The sequence below is a fragment of the Ornithorhynchus anatinus genome, chromosome 13, assembly GCF_004115215.2.
Source record: "Ornithorhynchus anatinus isolate Pmale09 chromosome 13, mOrnAna1.pri.v4, whole genome shotgun sequence".
Classification (NCBI taxonomy): domain Eukaryota; kingdom Metazoa; phylum Chordata; class Mammalia; order Monotremata; family Ornithorhynchidae; genus Ornithorhynchus; species Ornithorhynchus anatinus.
This window is the reverse complement of record NC_041740.1, coordinates 27,812,101-27,836,257: the sequence shown is the minus strand read 5'-3', so window position 1 is coordinate 27,836,257 and position 24,157 is coordinate 27,812,101. Positions and strand designations below refer to the sequence as shown.

Below are 24,157 nucleotides of genomic sequence, written 5' to 3'. Positions count from 1 at the left end.
AGGGGGCCTAAGGAGAGAGTTAAAGGTCCAGAACAATCGGCGGGGGTGACGGGCATGGGTGTCGATGAGGGAGGAGAAGAAGCTTTGCCTGGCGGAGGAGAGGGCAGAGTTAAGGCAGGAAAGGATAAATTTGAAGTGTGTGAGTTGATGGACAGAGTGAAACAGAGCTGAACACTTTCTCTCAGAAACAAATTTGATTACCTGTAGCCTTATCACCCCCTCTCAGGGTCGCACCTGGAGAGTTTCCAGTCCTCTACTAGTCTCTGCTATGGGAGGTGAGAGTCAAGCAGAGGCCTGTCCATTCCATTCCTAGCTTGGCCAGTGGCTAGCGAGTAGAAGGCAATCTGCTACAAATCAAAATTCACTCATCCTGGGCAACAGCGGCTTGGGAGAGAGTCGAGGGCAGAGACTCAAGTTTACTGTGCAGAAGGAAGCACTGGTAATCCACTTCCATATTTTTACCAAGAAAACTCTTTGGATACACTACCAGAATGATTGCAGATAGAAAGTAGGGCATTCCAGGAGAGATGTGTCCGTGGTGTGGCTATGGGTTGGAAATGACTCCACGTCATAAGATGAGACAAGCCTTATCACACCAAACAATACTTGAAGTCCTAAGAGAGGCTGGAGGGAATTCAAGGAAATTCAAGAAAGCTTTGGGGATTAATTTGATCAGTTGAGAGGACTGGAGTTGTGAGATCTTAAACTGCATTTCCCATTTGAGTCATAATTTTGCCTCTTTGACATGCCACGTCCACATCACGACCCAAAAATATATCATGGGGGGAAAAAAACCTCTGGCTCTGGAGGTGGGGTGATAAAGTTACATAGAAATTATCATTTCTGAAAAAAAAAAGCTGCTGCTTCCCTAGAATTTGTGAGTCTCAACATAATGGTCAAGAAGAAAATTAGCCTCTTGACTAGAGCAGTTAAATTCTGTGATGAAGTACTTGGCTTAGAAAGAAAATCAAATTTTCAGTCATGAATATTGACCCTATTAATTCCACAATACATTCATTGTTTGCAAAGGTCAATTGCAAATGCACTTGGGCAGTGTGACGGATTGCTCGTGGGGAACTGGGCTTTAGCAGTTCATTAACTGGCTCTGCATAGTAGCTGCAGGTCTTGTTTTCTGCTTCATTCACAATATTGTTTTGAGGTTTGAGTGAATGGCTCTTTGAAGAATGTTTGATGATTAAATCTTCTTTTTTCAATCTTGCTGATGGCCCATTTGGAAAATTGCACCTAAACTACACAGTGGTCATTTCAAATATTAGGTGCTCATGAAAAATAATAATAATAATGGTATTTGTTAAGTGCTTACTATGTGCCAAGCACTCTTCTAAGCACTAAGGGAGATATAAGATTATCAGGTTGTCCCAGGGGACCTCGCAGTCTTAATCCCCATTTTTCAGATGAGGTTACTGAGGCACAGAGAAGTTAAGTGACTTGCCCAGAGTCACACAGCTGACAAGTGGTAGAGCCGGGATTCGAACCCTTGACCTCTGACTCATAAGCGTGCTCTTTCCACTAAGCCACACTATTTCTCTCTAAATGATAGCGATGACTCCCCTCAACATCAGACACTGTCTTCCATGGTCCCATGTGAAGTAGTGTGGCCTAGTGGAAAGAACATGGGTCTGGGAATCAGAGAACCTGAGTTCTACTCCCTGCTCCAATACTTGCCTGCTGTGTAACCTTGGGCAAGTCATTTCCCTTCTCCATGGCTCAATTTTCCTCATCTGTAAAGTGGGGGTTCAATACCTGATCTCCTTCTTAGTTATACTGCAAGCCACATTTGGGACATTGTACGTGATCTGTATATTACTTTACCACCCCAGCATTTATTACAGTGTCTGTCACACAGTAAGAGCCTTACAAGTACCATTTGAAAAGAAAAATGAGAAAAGATGCACATGCAGAACCTCAAATTGCAGTAATCTTCAGACAATCTAATCATTTGAGGGTTTCAGGACAATTAACCTGATTGTCGTCTCTCCAAAATCCTAATGAAGTTAAAACGTTTCATATTTGGATTTAATTTCCATTCCTCTATAATTCCTAAAACTGTTAAAACATAGAATTATTGATCCATTTAATAGCCTATCAGCCTTAAAGACAGTAAATAGAAACAATATTGCATTAGTTAAGAAGAACATTTTTGCTTTCTGAAGAATAGTTGCTTAACATTAAAAAAGAATGCAAGTGAAAATAAAAATGGAAAATGATATTTAATTCATTAGAGCAAGTGGCAAATTTAGTTTGCTCTTATTCAGGAAGCATTCAAAGGAACTTCATTAAACATTAAATGCAGTCATAAAGCCAGAAACTCTTCACTCATTTGTGGTATTTACTATTACAGAGCTGCGGGAAACCAAGACTTTTGAACATTACAGCCTATCCCACAACCCTTTAGACTACCGGATATTATTAATGGATGAAGATCAGGATCGGATATATGTGGGCAGCAAAGATCACATCCTTTCTCTGAATATTAATAATATAAGCCAAGATCCTCTAAGCGTAAGTTCAAGAAAACTTCAATTTGCCTCGTTTTGACTGCTTTTCTGCAAGCCTTTTATTAACAAGAAATGTACATTTCATCGGCATAACATTACATAACAGTGTAACATAAGCCGAATAAAACTAATTTTGTTAAGAAGCACTTAATGCATTTTACGTAATTTATTTACCTTAAAAATGATCTCTGAAGGGTTACAATCAGTTTTCCAAGGAGCAGCCTGTGTACAGAGGACTGTTATAAATTCCCTATCTTCTGGCCAAGATTTGATTTATACAAAGAATTTTCATTTTCTTGAAAGTTAAAGTCCAATCTCCTCACCTTCGTGGAAAGCCCCTGTTTTTCCAATAATTATCCTGATATAGGGTTAATGAGTTACCAGGAGGAGTATTTAAGACTATATAGCATCCCTTAGAGTCTTTTAAGTCATATGAGGTTAAATAAGGGATGTGTGCAGTAGCCTATCTCCCAGTAACTGGCTTAAATCTTTAATTTGGCCTCTTTAAGCATTTAATTTTACCTTACATCTAATAGTTATAGGCATTTCTAAATGAAGTGACATCTTGATATTTCTTAAAAAAAGGAGATTTGTTGATCTAAATGCTACTGTTCATATAAACAAAACCTAATTGAAATCAACTCCTCACAGTATAAATGACAATTCCTCACTCTCTTGGTTAATGGAAGCCATTACATGTTCCAAACATCATTTCCTGCAACACACCCAAAAGATCAAATTGTTTCAATGCAGATAGTTTTTGGCATTCATGTTTAATAAATATTAACCCAACATTTGATGGCATTGTAAAGTGAGAGATTGAAAGGTTAAGATGCATTTACACACTGATGTTTCATGCCAAATTTAAACGAATAAATTTTATACTTTAGGCCACATTCTCTCTGAAGTCTAATATGTAACTTCACTTACTGTCTGAATAGTAATCAGGGGTCATTATAGTAGTCTATTCAGAATTAACTGATCCCTTGAGAAAATTGAAATAGCTCCAGCCACTTATCCAAATATGATTTCATCTACCTTAAATGGGGGAATAATCAAATAGACCTAGAGTTGAATAAATTTGCAGCTTTTTCATGACTCTGGGAGGGGAGTCCAAACTTCCTATGGAGTACATTGCCTCTGAATTCTCTTTTAGTAGATGAACCTATTCATTCAATCACACAAATAGAGCTTATGTATAAAATGTCACAAAAGTAACTGGCCAGGTTTTGCTAGCTAACAATAAAATCCTAAAAGCTCACCTCATCTTTATATATATATATATCTATATATATAGATAAATATATAAAATCTTTCCAAATCAGAAACAAAATGTTGAGAAATGAGTAGCTCTACATATGATCATTATTTTAAGCAATATGTGTATAAATACTAACAGGGGAATGTTTCCTGCATCTACTCCATTTTGTTGATTGTCATTTTGATCAGTCTTCCATTCCCTGATTCTCAGTTAGTCCTTGGGTGACAAGGTTATAGGGTGAAGTTAATGATGCTGACTAGAATGAGAATTGGAAGACATTTTGTGCAGCACACTGCACTGGCCATTTAGAGAAATTAAAAAAGAAATATAAAACAAAGTAGAAAAGGAGAAGTGGTGTTGCCTAGTGGATAGAGGCACAGGCATACAGACCTTGGGAGTCAGATAGACCTAGGTTATAATCCTGGCTCCACCATGTGTCTGCTGTGTGACCTTGGAGAAGTCACTTAACTTCTCTGAACCTCAGTTACCTCATCTGTAAAATGGAGATCAACACTGAGAGCCCCATGTGGACAGGGACTGTGTCCATTCTGATTAGCTTGTACTTATCCCAGCTCTGAGTACAGTGACTGGGTAGTTAACAAATGCAATAAAAAACAACAACAAAGTAAATACTTTAACGATGATCCTGGGAAAATATTCTAACTCCGATTAAACTTCCTCCACTTTTATGATGGGATAATTTGGAAGAAAATTCTCAAATAATGACTACACTTCATTTAACATTTAACATTTTCCAGCAACCTGGAATTGTAAGGTGGGGATCTTTGTGCCATTCCATTTGATGGACTCTGAGCTTTAAACCACCAGGCACAATCACCAAATTCCAGTAGGTGGCTAGAAGTCATACTCTGGCTCAGCCACTGCATCAGCCTCCTTGCTGAGTCCCTGCTTCCAAATCCATACTTCACTCTGTTACCCAGAACATCTTTCTAAAGCTTCATGCTGAACATGTCTTCCCACTCTTCAAAAAACCTCTGATCGTTACCCGTTCTTCTTGGCATCCAACAGAAATTGGAATGGTACTATCTTAAAAGCTTCTCACTGAATTAAGCCATTTCATCTGTGAAACTGAGTTATGTGTTAAGATAGTTGAGCTCTGGATTTACAAAGTCAATTTATCCTTTGGGATAAAACTAAGCATTGTCCCAAGGCCTATGGCCCTCAGAGAAACTACCATTTGATGGTAAGGGCCACCCCAATTAACTAAACAGAAAATAATGCAGCCTGTCACTTGAAGTACTTACAGTAGTGGTAGTTATATTTATTAAGCCCACTGTTGATAGCACCATAATGAAGACTTGGGCAAGTACATTACAAAGAAGTGGCCTGTTCCTTACCCCAAGGAGTTAAAACTCTAATGGGAGAGACAGACAAAATATTTATAAATAGAATAATCAAAACAAGTAAATGTACTGTTTAATAAACATACCCAGGTGTGGAGAGAGAGTGGATAGCTATGTACTACTACTTTGGAACTTATACTCCAAAGAATGGGGGAAAGAGATGCAGTTTATACCAGGGATCATCTGGTTTCTACTTCTCAAGGTCCATCAGGTATTTAAATTGACCCTGCCTTTTGGAAGATGCTTCTAGAAGCATTCAGAGAGTCCTGGTTAATAAAATCTTTCTTCTGGTAGTTGTTTGTATGTGAAATTGGCATAAAATTACTGTTCTCCAATTTTACCTCAGTGTTCCACCTTTCTTCTTCCTATCACTCAGTATCTTCATCTCTGAATGGGTTGGAATAGTTCTATGATTTACTCGAATTGTGGAGTGTACCTCACTTTGAAATGCAATACACACTTCTATTTTATCTGCCACCCCCAGCCATCATTATAATGGATTTTTACTGTCCCCAGGGAGCAGGTTTTCCTGTGAAATAAAAGGTAATGATCTTTGGGAATGTGATCATGGAGTGAGTAAAGATGTATCTTCAAAGAAACCTGTTAGTCTAAACTAAGAGGAGATGAAGAATATTGTGTCGATCCCAGTGAGATTATGTAACCTTTATTTTTCTTTCCAAAACAGATTTTCTGGCCTGCATCAACGATCAAAGTTGAAGAGTGCAAAATGGCTGGCAAAGATCCCACAGTGAGTTACAAAAAATAAAAATAAATGATTTGCCCTTTGAGTCAGAATACCTTGGGAGCAGCCAAGATAGAGACAAACAGTTCAGAGGGATTTAAATAGTCTGTTGGACATGTGGTAGGAGTGGAGCTTCATCGAAAGTTCAGACTTTTTGTCTTCAAACCTTCTGTTTCTCCAGTCCTCCCAACAGAATACATTTGTGCCTCACTCACGCTGGTCACTGGACTCTGACTGTTTATAATGGATTTCAGTAGTAATGCCTGTTCCAGTATCTTCTAGAGGATAAACTGAACAGTCTGAACTAATGATAATGAAAGGATCTGGAGTAGCTCCCAGATGGAGCTGGTTGGGTTTTTTCATGGAAAGAATCTTTGCAAAAGGGTGGTGGTTAATCTGCATGTTCTATTATTACCCTCAGCATTGGTAACAGAAGATGGCTTTTTAGTACAGAACAGAAAAATCAAGGGCAGAGATCTGTTAGGCTGCTGGGCTCCCATCCATTTGTTTTCTGTGGATTTTGAGGAACTAAGGTAACATTGAATGTCAGAGTTTCTAATAAGAAGCAGTGCATCCTAGTGAAAAGACCTCGGAGCTGGCAGTCAGAAGACCTGGGTTCTAAACCTGGCCTGTCATTTGCCTGCTGTATGACCTTGAGTCAACTTCTCTGTGCCTCAGTTTCTTCAACTGTCAAATGGGGATTAATGAATTAATCTCTTAGATCGTGACCCCATGTGGGACAGGGACAGGGCTGTGTCCGATGTGACTGTAGCATATCTACCCACAGTGTTTGACACCATTCTTATTAATAATGTTAAGTAGAAACAAGTCAGTTAAAACTAAACCATATTTCAAGTCACATTTGGTTTACTCATATTTTACAAGCCATGACAATTCTGAGCATAAAATTACTTCTAGCTCTAACCCCGACACACTGACCTTCTGCTGGAGAGAAATTATCCAGGGAGTTGACTCAGGGGAGGGTGAGCAGCCGAATGCAACTTCTCACTACTGCTTGTAGTGGTGCCTTTGCACCGGTCAGGAAGGTTCCCGTTAAAGCTAAATGAACTGACAGAAACAACTGGTGAGGGGATTCTCTTTCAGAGCTGCACAAGGCCAAGATCTATGACTGTCCACTGGGACCTGCCCTAGTCTGCACAGGGAATCATGGTCAAGATATGTACCCAGCTTGTGATCCTCCTTTTTAGGGTAGATATAAAGCTTCACTCTTAGTTCATAAGAGCCAAAAATAAGGTTACAGGTAGCAGGCCTTGAAAAGGAATTCTAAAACTGAAGAGGCCAATTTATTTTAATGATTTTTGTGAAGCGCTTACTATGTGTCAGCACTGTACTAAGCACTGGGGTAGCTACAAGTCACAGTCCCTATCCGACATAGGACTCCCAGTCTTAATCTCCATTTTACAGATGAGGTAAATGAAGCACAGAGAAGCTTAGTGACTTGCCCAACATCACAGAGCAGACAAGTGGAGGAGTCAGGATAAGAACACAGGTCCTCCTGATTCCAGGCCCATGCTCTATCCACTTGGATAGAGAAGCAGTATGGCCTAGTGGAAAGAGCAAGGGCCAGGGAATCAGAGGACCTGGGTCCTAAATCCTGGCTCGGCCACTTGCTTGCTGTGTGACCTTGGACAAGTCACTTAACTTTCTGTACTTCAGTTACCTCATCTGTAAAATGAGGATTAAATACCTTTTCAAAGTCTTCTCCTTAGATTGTGAGCCCCAGGGACACACCAACCTAACTAACTTGTGCCTGTTTCAGCACTTAGTACGGTGCTTAGCACATATGAACTGCTTAAAAATAGCACTATTGTTATTTTTATTAGTATTTAAAATAATTTGGATGGAAACCTCTTGTACTACTTGTAGCAGGACTGGCTAGACTTTTTCACTGTTCAAAATCACGTGATCTTTAAATGACTCATCTTTTGAACGTGCTAATATGCTCTTATTGTCTTTCTGAAATCATTATAAGGTGTCTTCCACCTAATGAAGAGTAACTTTGTTAGTTACTTAGAACTCTCAAAGGAATAAACATGCCTTGCATCCATATGAACAATAATTGGTGGCCTATTTGATGCCACAGGCACCATATTTAAAAATCTGGCTCCTCATGATGCTGCATAATAATGTTGGTATTTGTTAAGCGCTTACTATGTGCAGAGCACTGTTCTAAGCGCTGGGGTAGACACAAGGGAATCAGGTTGTCCCACGTGGGGCTCACAGTCTTAATCCCCATTTTACAGATGAGAGAACTGAGGCACAGAGAAGTTAAGTGACTTGCCCAAAGTCACACAGCTGATTAGTGGGAGAGCCGGGATTCAAACCCATGACCTCTGACTCCAAAGCCCATGCTCTTTCCACTGAGCCATGCTGCTTCTCTCCAGGGAAGGATTAGAATGGGGTAAAAATGCTAAATGAATTCCAAATAATTATGCAATATCTAATCCTTCACTGCCTTTGTCATCTTCAATTCTGCCCTAAGTACTTTTCTTATTACTATGTGCCCCATCATGTTGTTGAATTTTACTAAGCTGCTTGACTCAATAATTCCCTGCAGCTGAAAATTCCACAGATGGTTTCTTGCTCATTGCAAAGCTTTCCATGCCTAACTTTAATGTCCATAGCCTTGATTTCTGCCCTGGGTCTTCATTTCTAGAAATTGCCATTAATATGATAAAGACTGGTGGATAAATCATTTATCTCAAATTCCGGTCAGTAACACAGGAATTATTTTCCAAATTATTTAAAGCCATAATTTGATACACTCCCATTAATCCAGCTGCTTTTCAAAAAGATATAAAGCATTTAAAATGCTGTTAACTCCACAGAGTGCTTATTAGTTAATTACTAGCTCTTGAGTTAATTAGTTAATAATCACTGGTAAATGCAATCATCTCCCTCTTAGAAACTGTTCTTTGGAAATTATTACAGTACATACTGATTCAGTATTCAATCACATTTCAGAATGCAAGGTTGCTTTTTGGAAGTCTGCAGTTTCAAAACCACATTTTAAAATTCCTTTATTTGTTCAGCAATAAAAATTACATGGACTCAGTATTCTGTTTTGTAATTGTGCTGAGGTTGAGAACAAACCTATCTTCAATAAAAAATCATAATTTTCCTGGATGTTTCAGACATACAGTTGAATCTAGTTGTCATTAAGATTACTAGGGAAAAAGAAATCTGGATTTATTATCACGTAATCAAATATAGTATTTTTAATTAAATCCCAGGTAATAATGAATTCTAATATCCTTCATCTGGAAAAAACTTTGAAAGGAAATAGGCAGAAAGATTGTTTATTTTCCCATTTCAGATAAAGATAGCATCTTTTTTTTTTTTTCCTGGCTGGGCATGGTGTAGGGGTGACATTCACAATTCCCAAGATCCAAACTTGTTTGCAGAATTCCCTTTTTCTTTGTATCCATGTGGAAACAAAATATTGACACTACCTAAAATGTCTAATATGGAGCAGAAACAGTGAGCTTTAAGGATGTGCTTTAAGTACTGGAGGCTAGTTTTAAAATGTTTGCCAGGATTTTTTCTAGAAAAATTTACACCTTGTCAACCTTATTAAGATTATTAATTATATAGTAGGGGCTAATTATAGAATGTAGGCTAGTAATTATATAGTGTAGCTATAATTAATTATAGAGTGTAGGACATTACATTCAAGAAGGAATGCTTTCATTAAGGGAAAAATGTATAAAAAATACGTTTTTTTCTTCCCCATTGAGTGGCATTTCACGTAGTAATGCATATGAATTGGTCTGTATTGCCACTGTATAAGAAAAAAAACTTTGATGTCTTATACTCTGATGTCTATGGTGATTTTTATAGTGGATTAAGTAGTCTGAAGAGAAATTTTCATACTACTATCATCCTGATAACTCAAAGTGTTTTATGTTCTTTGGGCCCATTTACAAAGAATTAGGTTAGGTTAGGTTAGGTAGTGGGAGAGGGACTCGATCTGCTCTATTATAGTTGTACTTATCTCAGTGCTTAACACAGTGCTTGCCACAAAGCAATTGCTTAATAGCATAGCTAATAGAGTTCAGGGATGTTTGAGCAACTTGGATTGAGCACTTTTTGTGTGCAGAGAACTAGATTAACCATTTGGGAATATATACAGTGGAAATGAGACGTGTGGTACCTGCCCTCCAGAAGTTAATACTATGTATCAATTCCCTTCTACTCTTCAGTGTTTAGTCGTGTTCATATAAGGAGGTAGAGGTATTAATTAGTTGATCAGTGGTATATTTTGAGCACTTACTGCTCTGCACTCAGCACACAGTAAGCACTTGATAAATAACATTGATTGTTTGCAGAGCACTGTACACAGTGTTTGGGAAACTGCAGTGCAGTGGAGTTGCTAAATGTGAGCCCAGCCCACTAGGAGCTTTCAGTCTACAGGGCTATTCTCCTGTATAAGCAAGAGAGAGACAGTGTGGACTAGCAGAAAGAACAAGGGAGTGGGATTTAGGATTCTCAGGTTTGAAACTCACTTATACCCTTGGGCTGCTGAATGATTTTAAGCAAATAATTTAAATTCTCTGGAGTTTAGTTTCCTGTGAAATGTCTGCCCTAGGTGAGAAATGGGTGGTATTATAAGCCTGGGTGGAGATAAGAACTGCAACCAAGCTTATTAGCTTGTACCTTCCCTAGTGCTTGGGGCCACTGCACATTTTGAAATTCATTATTATTGTTATTATGATAATGATTCTTCCTTTCTGATTTATAATCATTTGGTTAGTAATATCTGTTATTCAGAGGAATCTGGCCCAGAGTAGGATTCTAGAAGAGTTTACCTGGTGGCCTCAAAAATGTTTGCTGACTCAGTCATGGCTATTATTAAATATGTTTAAATATGTCTTAGATACATGCTTTCCTGGGCAAATTTAGGGCAAAGCTATTTTTCTTCCCTGAAAATCTATCTCAAGTCCAGTAAACACACATCCCACATGCAGAGATGAATATAGATACATGACCTATAGGTACTCAATTGTCAGAAGGCATATGCTCATGAGTCTATGCTGTTTCTCTTCCACATTCTCTAGTCAATCCAAGGCACAGACCCTATGAGAAGCAGCGTGGCTTAGCCGAAAGAGCCCAGGCTTGGGAGTCAGAGGTCATGAGTTCTAATCCCCGCTCCGCTGCTTTTCAGTTGTGTGACTTTGGGCAAGTCACTTCACTTCTCTGTGCCTCAGTTACCTTATCAGGAAAATGGGGATTAAGACAGTGATCCCCATGTGGGACAACCTGATTACCTTGTATCTACCCCAGTGCTTAGAATAGTGCACATAATAAGCACTTAGCAAATAATTATTTTATTTTTGTCTTTGAATGTAAGGAATTTAGTCATCTATCCCCAAGCTACTGTTCAGTGTTTTCAGAATAGTGCTAACATAGTCTGTTTTTCGTTCTGGATTATGGAGAGGCAGTTTGTGGCCTAATTGAAAGAGTACAGTAATAGGTTTCAGGAGACTTGGCTTCTAATCCCAGCTCAGCACTTTCTATCTGCATGAACATAGACAAGACAGTTAATTTCATGTGACTCAGTTTCCTCATCTTTAAAATGGGGATTGAATGCCTTGCCCCCCGACCTCTTTAGACTGTGAGACCTTTAGACTGTGAGATCCTGTTAGATCATCTCATATCTTCCCTACTACACCACAAATATGAACTGGGCTTAATTTTTCCTGGATCTATGACATAAAACAAAAACAATATAAATTTGTTATGCCAAAAGTTCTCTCATTTAGTTGGGATTTTTTTTAATCACCAATTACTTAGGAGAATAGATCTATAGTGACTTCATCGGCAAAGTCTACAAAGATTCAAAGAGAGATGATGGTTTTACTCTTTAAGAAAACGTAAAAATGTTGATTGAATGCATGGCTTAAGAGGAATGAATTTATTTTATAGCAATTTCAAAGTATCCTCACTGAAAAGTGTGAAACTACACATTTATCTTTACCTACACACACATCCATAGTAAGTTAACACTTCTGAGCCTTAAAAAACATATCATGAGCAATTATGTAATCACTTTGCAGGTAATTTTATAAACAAGTGTCATGATAAAAAGTCATTACACATTGAATGTAAATGTCTGAAAATATAAATAAAATGTCCAGTCTTGTAAGCAAGAACTAACTCTCTCAATGACTGACTTGAAAATTAAAATTAGAAAAGAAACATCTGGGCACAGCTACCTTAAAAGGCAGCAGAAACTGTGGATCCCCATCATAAATTAATAAACGAAAAAGGAGATGAAAAGCTGATGGAGGAGGAAGAAACACAAAACTGAATATTGCCCCCAACTATGGATTTTCATGGATAAAACAGTTTTCAGACTCTTTCAGAATTTGACCATCATGTGAGAAACTGTGTGGCCTAGATATAGAGTACAAGTCTAGGCGTCAGAGGATTTGGGTTCTAATTCTGACCACCACTTTTCTGTCCATGTGACTTTGGACAAATAACTTCACTTCTCTGTGCCTCAGTTCCCTCATCTGTAAAATGGTGTTCAAGACTGTGAGCCCTATGAGGGACAGATATTGTACCCAACCTGCTTTGCCTGTATCCACCCCAGTGCTTAGTACAGTTTCTGGCACATAGTAAGCACTTAACAAATACCAGAATAATAATGGTAATTATATTTATCATTGGGCAGGGAACATGTCTACCAACTCTGTTGTGCTGTACTCTCTCAAGTGCTTAGTATGGGGCTCTGCACAGTAAGTGCTCAATAAATATGACTGATTTAAAGACAGCATGGAAGATGCAAGAATTACTCTATTGGTTTATTCATTAAATTTGTCTATTTGCCATTTTTTCAGCATGGCTGTGGCAACTTTGTCCGGGTGATTCAGGCTTTCAACCGAACGCACTTGTATGTTTGTGGGAGTGGTGCTTTCAGTCCGGTTTGCACGTATCTGAACAGAGGGAGGAGGTCTGAGGTAAGTATATGCAGTCAATTTTGACTCTTGGTTCCATGATGCAGATATGAATTGTGTGAACCACAGGACCTAAAAATATTCTGTGGTTCAAATAAAGGGTGAAGGTGTTTCCAACTCTGTTCATATGTATATATAATACTCAGATCGTAGGAGCATAAAAATGATAAATCATAATTAGAAATTGGAATTTTCCTGAGATAGCTGAGTCTGCCTGCTTTCAAAAGTCATGAGAATATTCTTTCACCTGCCTATTAAGGACATCTGTTGCAAAAGGAAAAGTGAAAAACTCTCATGCAAATCTAAAAAAAAAAAATTCCTCAGTAACCTCGTATTGGAAGTAGTTGAAGTATTGTTCATTTCTGGTCCAAATTCTGGAGGAAGGTTTGTAGTAATGCCAACTTTCTAAAATCTGTTTTAAGTATTACTCATTTTTCTTCCAAATTTGGTAAACCTTTAAGAGGTAAGACATTCAATTTTGTTCATCTTTGAAGAATTTTTGAATCATAATGCCAAACATGCCAAACAAAAAAGTAACATTTAAAAGTAGCTTACAAGTAACTTGGTTATTAAGTGATTTATACTAGCCACTAGCCCATCCATAACCGTGTAATGTTAATGGTTGTACAAACATTAAGAATAATGTTCAGCTTGATATATAGGAGAATATTTTATAATATTTGAACAAAAAAGTTATGGTCTTTGAATTTAAAATTGTAAAAATATTACTCAGTCTACTTTCTGATCCAGCCGGCTTCACTGTTTCACTAACTGGGCTGAACCCGAGGTTTTCTATACTAGAGGCTGAAGCCGATTAGAGCTCACTCTGTCCAACAGACTTAAAATCATCCCTAGTGTAGTATTAGTTTCTGAGTATAAACAGACTTGACTGTATCCTGCTGGTGGATAGGGCATGCCCACCAATTCCATTTTATGGGGGAAGCACTGTGGTCTAGTGGAAAGTGTACTTCATGGTAATCAGAGGACCTGGGTTCTAATCCCACCCCCACCACTTATCCACTATGTGACCACAGGCAAGTCACTTTAATTTTTTAGGGCCTCGTTTCCTCAACTGTAAAATAGGGATTAAATACTACTCCCTCTACTAAGACTGCAAGACCTGTAGAACAGGGACTGTGTCCAACCTGAATATCTTGCTATCGATCCATCAATTGCACTTATTGAAAGTTTACTGTGTGCAGAACATTGCATTAAGTGCTTGAGAGAGTACAACATAACAGAGTTGGTAGACAGATTGCCTGCTCATGACAAGCTTACATCTACCCTAAACTTAAAACAGTGCTTGGCACATAGAAAATTCTTAATAAATACTATTATTATTAGTGTTATTTTTAACATCATTATTGTACTCCCCCAAGTGCATAGTACAGTGCTCTGCACACAGTAAGTGCTCAGTAAGTACCACTGGCTCATTTATTGAGCAAAAATAATGAACTTTGCCATTAACCAAGTGGGTAGAGCCCTGCTCCAGATGTCAAGACACCTGACCTATAATCCCCGTTCTGTTGTAGCTGGCCGACGTGGATGAGGGCTGCATAGACACTTTGCAATGTGCTGTGCCCTTGCTTGAAATGTGCTTGACTCTGTGCTCCACTGAAAGCCTGAGTGGTAGGCTTGAGAGTGCAAGTGGCTCACTAGAGATGCAGGGCTACACCTGTGCTACCACTGTCTTTACAGAGAGTAGAAACCTATGAAAGACATTTGCCTTGAGCCTAATGCATTTTGCACAGCCAGTGAAGTTACTCCTTGATTTTTTTGAAGAGTTTAGAATAAAGTAACATTTAACTCCATTTAAGAAAATAATTTCAAGAAAATAGCCTCCCTGAGAGGCTAGTTCGACTTCAAAAGCAAACTATTATTATTACTATTATTATCAATAATGGCCTTGTCTTAATTATAGGAACAAGTCTTCATGATCGACTCCAAGTGTGAATCTGGAAAAGGTCGCTGCTCTTTCAATCCCAATGTGAACACTGTGTCTGTTATGATTAGTAAGTATGAAACAAAACTCAAGCCTTTAAAGGTCAAAACTGAAGTGTGAAATTGTAAGACGCAGCCAATCAGTTATGGGTTGTCATTCTGGCGCCCTCTACTGGCTTACTGCTGCAGTATCTACTGCCCCTGGCATAATTTGCCATATCTCCTCCTCTGTGGTGGTGTGGCTACTGTATTCCTTCAATAAATTTCTCTTTATTGATCCAGCTTTAATATTTATTAAGTGGCTACTCTATGCAGAGCTCTGTATTAAGAGCTTCGCAAAGTACAATAGCATTATTAGACAAGATCCCCGCCTTTCGGAAGCTTAAAATCTAGCTGGGGGAGACAGACCCTGAAATGCATTGCAATGTATGGGAAGCAGTAGAGTTAAAAACTATGTACTTAAGGGCTGTGGAGCAAAAGAAGTCCTTAGGTGATGAGGAACACTAAAATGAACAGGGTGTGAAGGGGAAGATTGGGGGGAGGGAGGTTAAAAACTATGTACATAGGGGCTATGGAGCAAAAGAAGTAGGTGAGTATGCACCCAAGTCCTTAGGTGATGAGGAAACACTAAAATGGCCAGGGTGTGAAGGGGAAGACTGGGGGGAGGGAGGTAATGAGACATTAATTAATTAGAGGAGACTCCCTGGAGGATCTAGGTCTTCAGAAGGGCTTTAAAGATGGGGAGAGCAGTAGTACAGAGGATAAGGAGTGGGAGGGAGTTCCAGGCAGGAAGGAAGGTGTGAACAAGGCGTCAACTAGAGAGAGGCATGTGAACGGAGCACAGTGAATAGTTAGACTTGGAGGAGAATGAATTATGTGAATTGGGTTGTAGAGGGCCACCTGAGTGTGAAGAATTGTACCAAGTGCTTTGGAGAATACAAGAGAAGCAAGATACACGACCCCTGTCTTGAATGAGTTCACAATCTATTGGAGAAAGAAGACAAAAATGATTTACAAATACAGTACTGTCGCCATCTCTTCTGCTTTTTTGCTGCATTGTGAATGAGTTCATAGCCTTAAAATGGATGAGTGATAGGCCCTCAGCTCAAGGCTGCTTGAAAATCATTTTGGTGACATACAATGTCCTCAGCAAGGCAGACAAAGGCAAAGACATAATGATGGTAGGAATGGAGGACTAAGTGAGGAGAAACCATGGAAAGGTGCATGATGGCAGTGACAACATATTGGTTCAATGGACTCTATCAAAGCGAATACTTAACTTCTTGAATATATTTCAAATAACATCATTTGAAAATTTTGCATCGATTTTCCCTTTAAAAGTGCTTCTTCTCAAAAAGCAGCATATATGTCCCTCTGCTCAACATGACCTAGAACATAACAACCATAGAAAACTGCCTGTTTGAAGTTTTGCCTGAAGCTCTGAGGCACAAAGGAAGTCAGCTTTTGATTTGATTTTCTATTCCAACAAGAATCTCTAGTCCATTATTTTATATTGAGAGGCATAATAAGACAATCCAAATGACAAATTATTAACTCATGTACCAAGTTATTCTGAAAATCACTGCAAAATCTATGTGCTATAATTGCTGAATTTTTCTGCTTCTAAACTCAGATTTCTCCTTTCTCTGAGCTCTTCCTTTTTCACCACAGTCCCCGTCAGAAGCTACAGATGTTGTCTGTCGTCCAAGTAAAAGATTGGCAAGTGTATCTCACTCTGACAGCCAACCATGTTCTCAGTTGACCGTCTGGGAAATGCTAGACTTAAAGAGATGGTCCTTGCGTTTCCCATACTATTTATCCCTATAGACTCCAAGTGTCTGCTCTACCCCAACTGAATGGTCCACATTTCTGAACCTCAGACCTTCATGGAGCCAGATTATTTCCAAAGGGTCCTCCCTTCAGGATCCAAATATTCTATAATGCCATCCGTAGAGTCTGAGCTAATAGGCTATTAGACCAGATTGACGTGACTAAACTTCACCCCCCTGTAGGGATGAACTTGGAAGGGTTTTGTTTTCTCAGATATCCTGTATGGATCTACCTACTGTTGTTCTAGTGGAAGAGCACTGCTCTGAGAATTAGAAGACCTGCTGTGTAACCCCAGGTCTACTTGTAACGAGTTAATGTGGGTGGCTGAAGTACGTACATTTTGCACTACTCTGCACTCTTGCCTACCTATTCACGTGTTATATTCTGTGCCCCATAGCAACATGGGTGGCATGGAATAGAGGATATAAGTGGTGCTGGGCATATGACCATCATTAAAATCCATTGTTCTGTATGGATCCTCACTATTGAAGTCTCACTCCTGACAGGAGACTCCATTATAAGTAGCCTGATCTCATGCTGGGTCAGCCTCCTTACCTGGATTTTCTGTTCCCTCAGCTTGTCACCAGCTACCCCAGCGCTTAGAACAGTTCTTGGCACTTAGAAAGTGCTTAGCAAATATCATAGTTATCATCATCATCATCATTATTGCCCATAACAGCTCATCAGCATTATAGACCCTAACTGGTGCTGTCATTCTTGGCTACTGAAGGCAAATCCACAAAGTAGATGATTATTTTTGGCAACTATCTGGTGAATTTGGCCCTGATCAGAGAAGCAGTGTGGATAAATGCGTGGTTCAGTGGAAAGGGCAGGGGCTTTGCAGTCAGAGGTCATGGGTTTGAATTCCAGCTCGGCCACTTGTCAGCTGTGTGACTTTGGACAAGTCACTTCACTTGTCGGTGCCTCAGTTACCTCATCTGTAAAATGGGGATTAAGACTGTGAGCCTCACATGGGACAACCTGATTACCCTGAACCTACCCCAGTGCTTAGAACAGGGCTCTGCATATAGTAAGTGCTTAACAAATACCAACATCATTGTTATTATAAATGGAAAGAACCCGGTCTTGGGAGTCAGAAGTCGTGGGTTCTAATCCTGGCTTGGCCACTTGACAGCTGTGTGACTTTGGAAAAATCACTTCACTTCTCTTTGCCGCAGTAACCTCATCTGGAAAATGGGGATTAAGACTGTGAGCCCCACGTGAGACAACCTGATAAACTTGCATCTATCCCAGCACTTAGAACAGTGTTTGGCACATAGTAAGTGCTTAACAAATACCAACATCATTGTTATTATAAATGGAAAGAACCCGGTCTTGGGAGTCAGAAGTCGTGGGTTCTAATCCTGGCTTGGCCACTTGACAGCTGTGTGACTTTGGAAAAATCACTTCACTTCTCTTTGCCGCAGTAACCTCATCTGGAAAATGGGGATTAAGACTGTGAGCCCCACGTGAGACAACCTGATAACCTTGCATCTATCCCAGCACTTAGAACAGTGTTTGGCACATAGTAAGTGCTTAACAAATACCATTATTATCATTATTATTTTATTAGACTTATGAGTTTGGTTTGGACCAATCAGGATCAGTGGTGTGGAGCACCATCGCCAGAGATTTCTGATACTCAGACCCGGTTTCTACAGCAACACTACGTCGTCACATCTTAAATTATAGTGGGAGCTTTTCCAATATTAGAAGAGAAGTCCCAGAGACTCTAATGTCTCAAGCATTTGCCATTGTTGGTAGAGTCACCAGTGAAACGCTTTCCCATAGCTTCTTTGGTAGGGAGTCAGAGCCCTCCCCCAATCCTAGAAAACCTTGGCTTCAGTCCCATAATCACTCAATCCTTACAGAAACAGAAGATAATTTGAGAAGGCAGTAGACTTGGACAGCATGACCTAGTGGAGAGAGCAAATGCCTGGGGTTCAGAGGACCTGTGTTCTAATCAATATTCCTCCACTTACTTGCTGTGTGACCTTGGACAAGTCACTTAACTTCTCTGGATCTCAGTTTCCTCATCTGTAAAATGGAACTCCAATATCTGTTCTCCTTCCTATTTAGACTGTGAGTCTCATCTGGAACTAGCGATGTGTCCAACATGATTATATTGTATCTGCCCCACTGTTTAGCACAGTGCTTGGACCACAATAATCATTTAATAAATACCTCTATTAGTATTATTACCCTAAACTCTCCTTTTGTGCTTAAATTACTTGAGAAGCAGCGTGACTCAGTGGGAAGAGCCCGGGCTTGGGAGTTAGAGGTCATGGGTTCGAATCCCGGCTCTGCCACTTGTCAGCTTTGAGACTGTGGGTAAGTCACTTAACTTCTCTGTGCCTCAGTTACCTCATCTGTAAATTGGGGATTAAGACTGTGAGCCTCACGTAGGACAACCTGATTACCCTGTACCTCCCCCAGCCCTTAGAACAGTGCTCTGCACATAATAAGTGCTTAACAAATACCAACATTATTATTATTACTTCATCCCCAACTTCATTTACTGTACCTTTAAATATATACATCATTGCCAATAAAAGGTAGAAATCCCTTTTACCTCCTTTTCTCAAACATTCCAGGTTAAAGAATATACACCAGAAATATATGTGTTCCTGCCTTCAAACTAGAGTGCTAAGAACTTAGTAAAGTCCTCTACAGGCAGTAAGCACACAGTAAATACAATTGATTCTCATCTGGGTTCTCAATTTGAGACTTCTGAAAACAGATCCACAATTGTCAGGATATAAAATTCTTATGCCTCAGAAAAAGAAATGAAGGTACTTGAAAATTTCCCATTTGGAACCATAGTATTAAGAGTACCAGCTCTTTCTTTCCCTGGAACCCTTTTGACATTTACATATTAATCCATCTTTTATTAAAATAAATTGAGCTGAAATTGAATTGGGGCCAAATTTTCTAGTTTATAAATATACACCTTGAGTTCAGTGTGCTAAAAATTAAAATTAAAAATTAAAAATGGATATTTGGCAGCATTTTTTGGCTCAATTTAAACTTTTGATAGAAGCAAAGACTTATTTTACTATCACAAGCAGAGAACCTGTATGAATAGGTATTGATGATTTCACACATTTATCATCTTCACTTATTACTATTGGACTCCATTCTATTTTTCAACATAATTGCATCTTCTCCAATATGATTTCTTTTTCACTAAGTGCCATTTTTTTCAAAAACTATCTTGTTCCCCATCCACTGAATCACAGTGAAAGGCAAAAAAAATCCTACCTGACATAGTGGCATGAAGCATGCAGAAATCTATAAACTTGATGAAAGTGGAAAATTAAATTGCACAGTACACACATGGTACATTCACCCTTCCTGTGCCAGTTTAGAAATATGATGCTATTTTGAGCCTTTACTGTGAGGACAACAACTTGACAAGAAGAAGGGACTAGATAAAGAACAATCTTGATAAAGAACTTGATAAAACACACAAAAAAAATAGCAAAGCATACAAGTTCTTTGATTTTCAACTATGTTGCACCAAGATTCTTAAAATTGTGATTTCTGTTAGCACCAGGTTAAAAAAAAACCCATTTTTTTCAACACCACATCAACAGCATAATAACAGAGCCAACAGCATGAAACGATCCTCTTGTTAGTACTAATTGCTGAGAAATTAGAAAGGAAATGAAGCTGGTGCATTCTGTCTTGGTCCTCAACTATAAATTCAGGCTCTTGAAATATTTAGGAAGCTACTACTAAATTGGTGTTCAACAGGATTAGCAATCACACAATCCCCAGTGTAATTTTCCAGAGATAAATATTGGAACAGAATGAGAGCTGTAGTTCTCAACCAGAAATGTATTAAACTGGAAAACCCCACCTGACATAAGGAAATTAGAGGATTCATTATTAGTTAACAACCAACTCCGTGCACATATTTTTCTGCAAATATTTTCACAGCCTTGAAGAAGTCAAATTGCTCAAATGCATCTTTAGGCTAATTCAGTTAACCCGTCACAGTGTTCTCTCTAGACGTCTTCCAGGAAAAGACAGGTAGTCACTTTAAGTGCCAGCAAGCTCTGCTTATTAGTTGGTAAGGATTCAGTTCAACCTGAATAAGCAAAAAAAAACCAAAACAAAAACTCTCAGTTCTTGTACTCTCCAGAGTGCAAAGGGTAGTGGGGGTTTTTGTGTGTGTGTGTTTTTTGTTTTTTTTTTGATGGAGAAGAAAGCCTCCCTGAATGCCTCAAAAGGGACGTGACTGCTGCCAAGAAGTCCACCCTCTGAGGGCAATCAGGGGATTTGCACTGGGATATCAAAGGATGCAGCTGTGCTCAGTCATTCAGCCACCGTTGCTACTAACCATGATTTCTAAAGATTACTTTAGTTACTGTGTGCTCAGGGTTCCAATGTCTCTAACCAGGGAAATTATCTTTGTTCCTAGCAGAGAGAAGAATTAGATACAAATTGTGCTGGTGGGCTACATTTTCAGTGTAGTGCACAGGGAATTTAATTACCGGATGAATGAGAGTTGCAATTTAATTACTCCCTGGATTTTTCTCATTTCTCTCTGTCTCACCCTTTCCCTCTGTACCTCACCTTTCCGTTCTGTTCCTCTTCTCTTGTTCCTGGTCTCTTTTTCTTCCACTTTTTTTCCCGCCTCTCTTGTTTTAACAAGGCAGATTTCATGTTAGAGACAGATCTAATGCTATAGATACATGCTAGTGAATTTGCCTCTATGGATTTCATTTTGACTGGGCAGAAAACATGTTTTAGCCTAAATTGTTTAATCATGACCATTGTAAATGTATCGGCTTTTATCATTAGAAGATGTAAAATTATAAGAGAGAATGTATCTCATTCTTTTTGGGCCGGGAAAACATTAATGAGCATTGTTTATCTAGTTTGAGTTTTATTCCACTATAAGGCACAGAAATCTTCAAGGAAATATAACACTATACATCATTAGTGGTGCAAAAATAGACAAGCCTGCATTGTTGGAGTATTTTTATATTGGATAAATACTGTTTCTCTTTTCTATTTACAGATGAAGAGCTGTTCTCGGGAATGTATATAGACTTCATGGGCACTGACGCTGCTATTTTTCGTAGCTTAACCAAGCGGAATGCAGTCAGAACTGATCAACATAATTCTAAGTGGTTAAGTGGTAAGACAATTTAATTGATGTTTTCAACTCCCAGCTACCAGCCATTCTTTCAATATTTATTATTATTTGTATTTTAATTCTTGCTGTCTTTGACTCAGTGTATGAAATAAATGATCAGAAATGCTCTTAGAATATAATTAATGAGAACTACAAGAAACAGGAATCTAAATATTTAGATAATAATAGTAAAATAGTTTGGGGTTCAAATTAACATCTTTTGCTCAAAGGCTTATGTCAAGCAAGATATAATCTGTTCAAAAAGGGTTAAATGCATCCTATTAAATAATAATAATTATGGTATTTGTTAAGCACTTACTATGTGCCAGGCACTGTACTAAGCACTGTACAAGCAAATCAGGTTGGACACAGTCCCTGTCCCATGTGGGGCTCACAGTCTCAATCCCCATTTTATAGATGAGGGAACTGAGGCCCCGAAGAAATAAAGTTACTTACCCAAGGTCACACAACAGACAAGAGGCAGAACCTGGATTAGAACCCATGACCTCTGACTCCCAGGCCTGTGCTCTAACCACTACACCATGCTGCTACTTTTGTTGACCTAGTATTGCCCATGGAAAGCATTACACCTCCCATGCTAATTTACTTTTTCAATTATGTAGAATAAATGAAAGAATATTAAAATGTCCTAATCTCAAGGCATAAAAATATTAGTGAATCAGGCCTCTCCAAAAACTTCCTTCATCCTTAATCAAAAAAGTCCTTCCTCATTAAAAAAAACACAGAGGGAATGTTTATTTGTTTATATTTATCATATTTTATACAACATTTTGCAGAACGAAGACACTACTTTGAGTTGGATTTAGAATGAGCAAGCTTTGTTTTCCCTAGGATAAGGTTTCAAAAACGTTGACTTCTATCTGTATCTGTATATCTATCTAAACTGGCTATAGGAGTAAGAGAAGCAGGAAAGGGGTGCAAATAGTGGTGGAAGGAGGAAAGATAAATTCCACCATACTATCCTGGAGATCTCTAATTGTGCTGCTCTGAGTAGCTTTATGATGGTAAGGAGGGTAGGATAGCTCTTAAAAAAACAAAAGACCAATAATCTTCTACTTTCCTTGATCATTTCCTAGCATGGGGCTTTTCTCTTTATGACAGATGGCATTTATTGAGCACCACCTGTTTGTTCACTTTTTAATCTCCTCATTGAGAGGTCCTGAAATCCATTCCAGGGTGGTCTTATCAGAAAGTTATATAATAATGGATTAATAAAAATAATGTATCAATCAAAAATGTGTCCCTACATTAGCAGCTCTCTGACTAATTTTCAAAGGGACAGGTGGTTCAAGGCACCACTTGAAAGTGATTCTTTAACAACATATATGTGATCCCAGTGTTCCTCTCCAGCCTGGTCCTCAAGAGGAAGTAGAAACTCCAGATCCTCAGCATTACACCAGGGGGAGAATTCCTGTAGAGCCTAAATTTGGCAAACTATTTAACACTGCCCAGATGAATGTGAATCATCACATTTAATCCCATTGAGTGGCTAACACAAGAAACCTTTTATGGGGCATGGGCTTCTTAAAATTATTCTCCCCGTATCTTTGGCTGCAACCAATTCTAAAGGTCGATTATGGACTGAGAATAAGAAAGCCCTCTATGTCTTTAGATGACATTTTCTATTTCAGTGGAGATTTCTTCCCTTCCTTTAACATGAGAATTTTATAATAGTCTATTTATCAAACTCCAGACTCTTGTTAAATCTGCTTCGATGAATCATGCTAGATATATTGAAAGGGGTCACCAATACTGCCATTCTTGTTCATGTACATATACTGGTTTAACATTTCCTATAGACCTGAGATTTGATCCTTGAAACTGGTGGAACTTGATCACATTATGAATTTAAACTAGGCATCAAATTGGAAGCTATTAGTGTGGTTCACCAATTATCCCCAATTGTATCATTATGGAAGCATTGGAAGATGTAAGCATATTCATTCTGAAGCATCATAAAAGGAAGTGAATTTTAAAAAGTTTCACCTTCTTCACAGCCATAATGGTGTATGAAAATGTTTTAAAATAGAATTCCATCAAATCACCAAACGAAAATAGTAAAGAGAAGTATTTGGAAATCACTTCACTATTCCACAATGAAAGATATGCATATCACAGTTTCTGAAACTGTTTAGATAACGTATCTTACTGAAAGGTTGACCATGACTCCCCAGCTAAATCACCAGTATTTTGATAACCATACATTTATGTGTGTGTGAATATAAATCTTATTAGAGGTTGATTCATTTATATTCTTAGTTAATTAATGTTATGTGTCCAGGTCATGTCTCTATAGACCTTAAGCTTTGTGTCCATCCACATGTGTCATCACCGGTCACTCTAACTGGGTCAT

The 24,157-nt window shown here is 38.7% G+C and overlaps 1 protein-coding gene across 1 annotated transcript in view; it reads left to right on the top strand.

Moving 5' to 3' along the window:
• SEMA3C (semaphorin 3C) overlaps positions 1-24,157 on the top strand; it is a 139,551-nt gene that overhangs the window by 71,082 nt on the left and 44,312 nt on the right. The window contains exons 3-7 of the mRNA XM_007670955.4: positions 2,363-2,523; positions 5,830-5,892; positions 12,750-12,869; positions 14,788-14,878; positions 21,667-21,786. Coding sequence (XP_007669145.1) covers positions 2,363-2,523; positions 5,830-5,892; positions 12,750-12,869; positions 14,788-14,878; positions 21,667-21,786 — 555 coding nt within the window. The remainder of the gene's footprint in view (positions 1-2,362; positions 2,524-5,829; positions 5,893-12,749; positions 12,870-14,787; positions 14,879-21,666; positions 21,787-24,157) is intronic.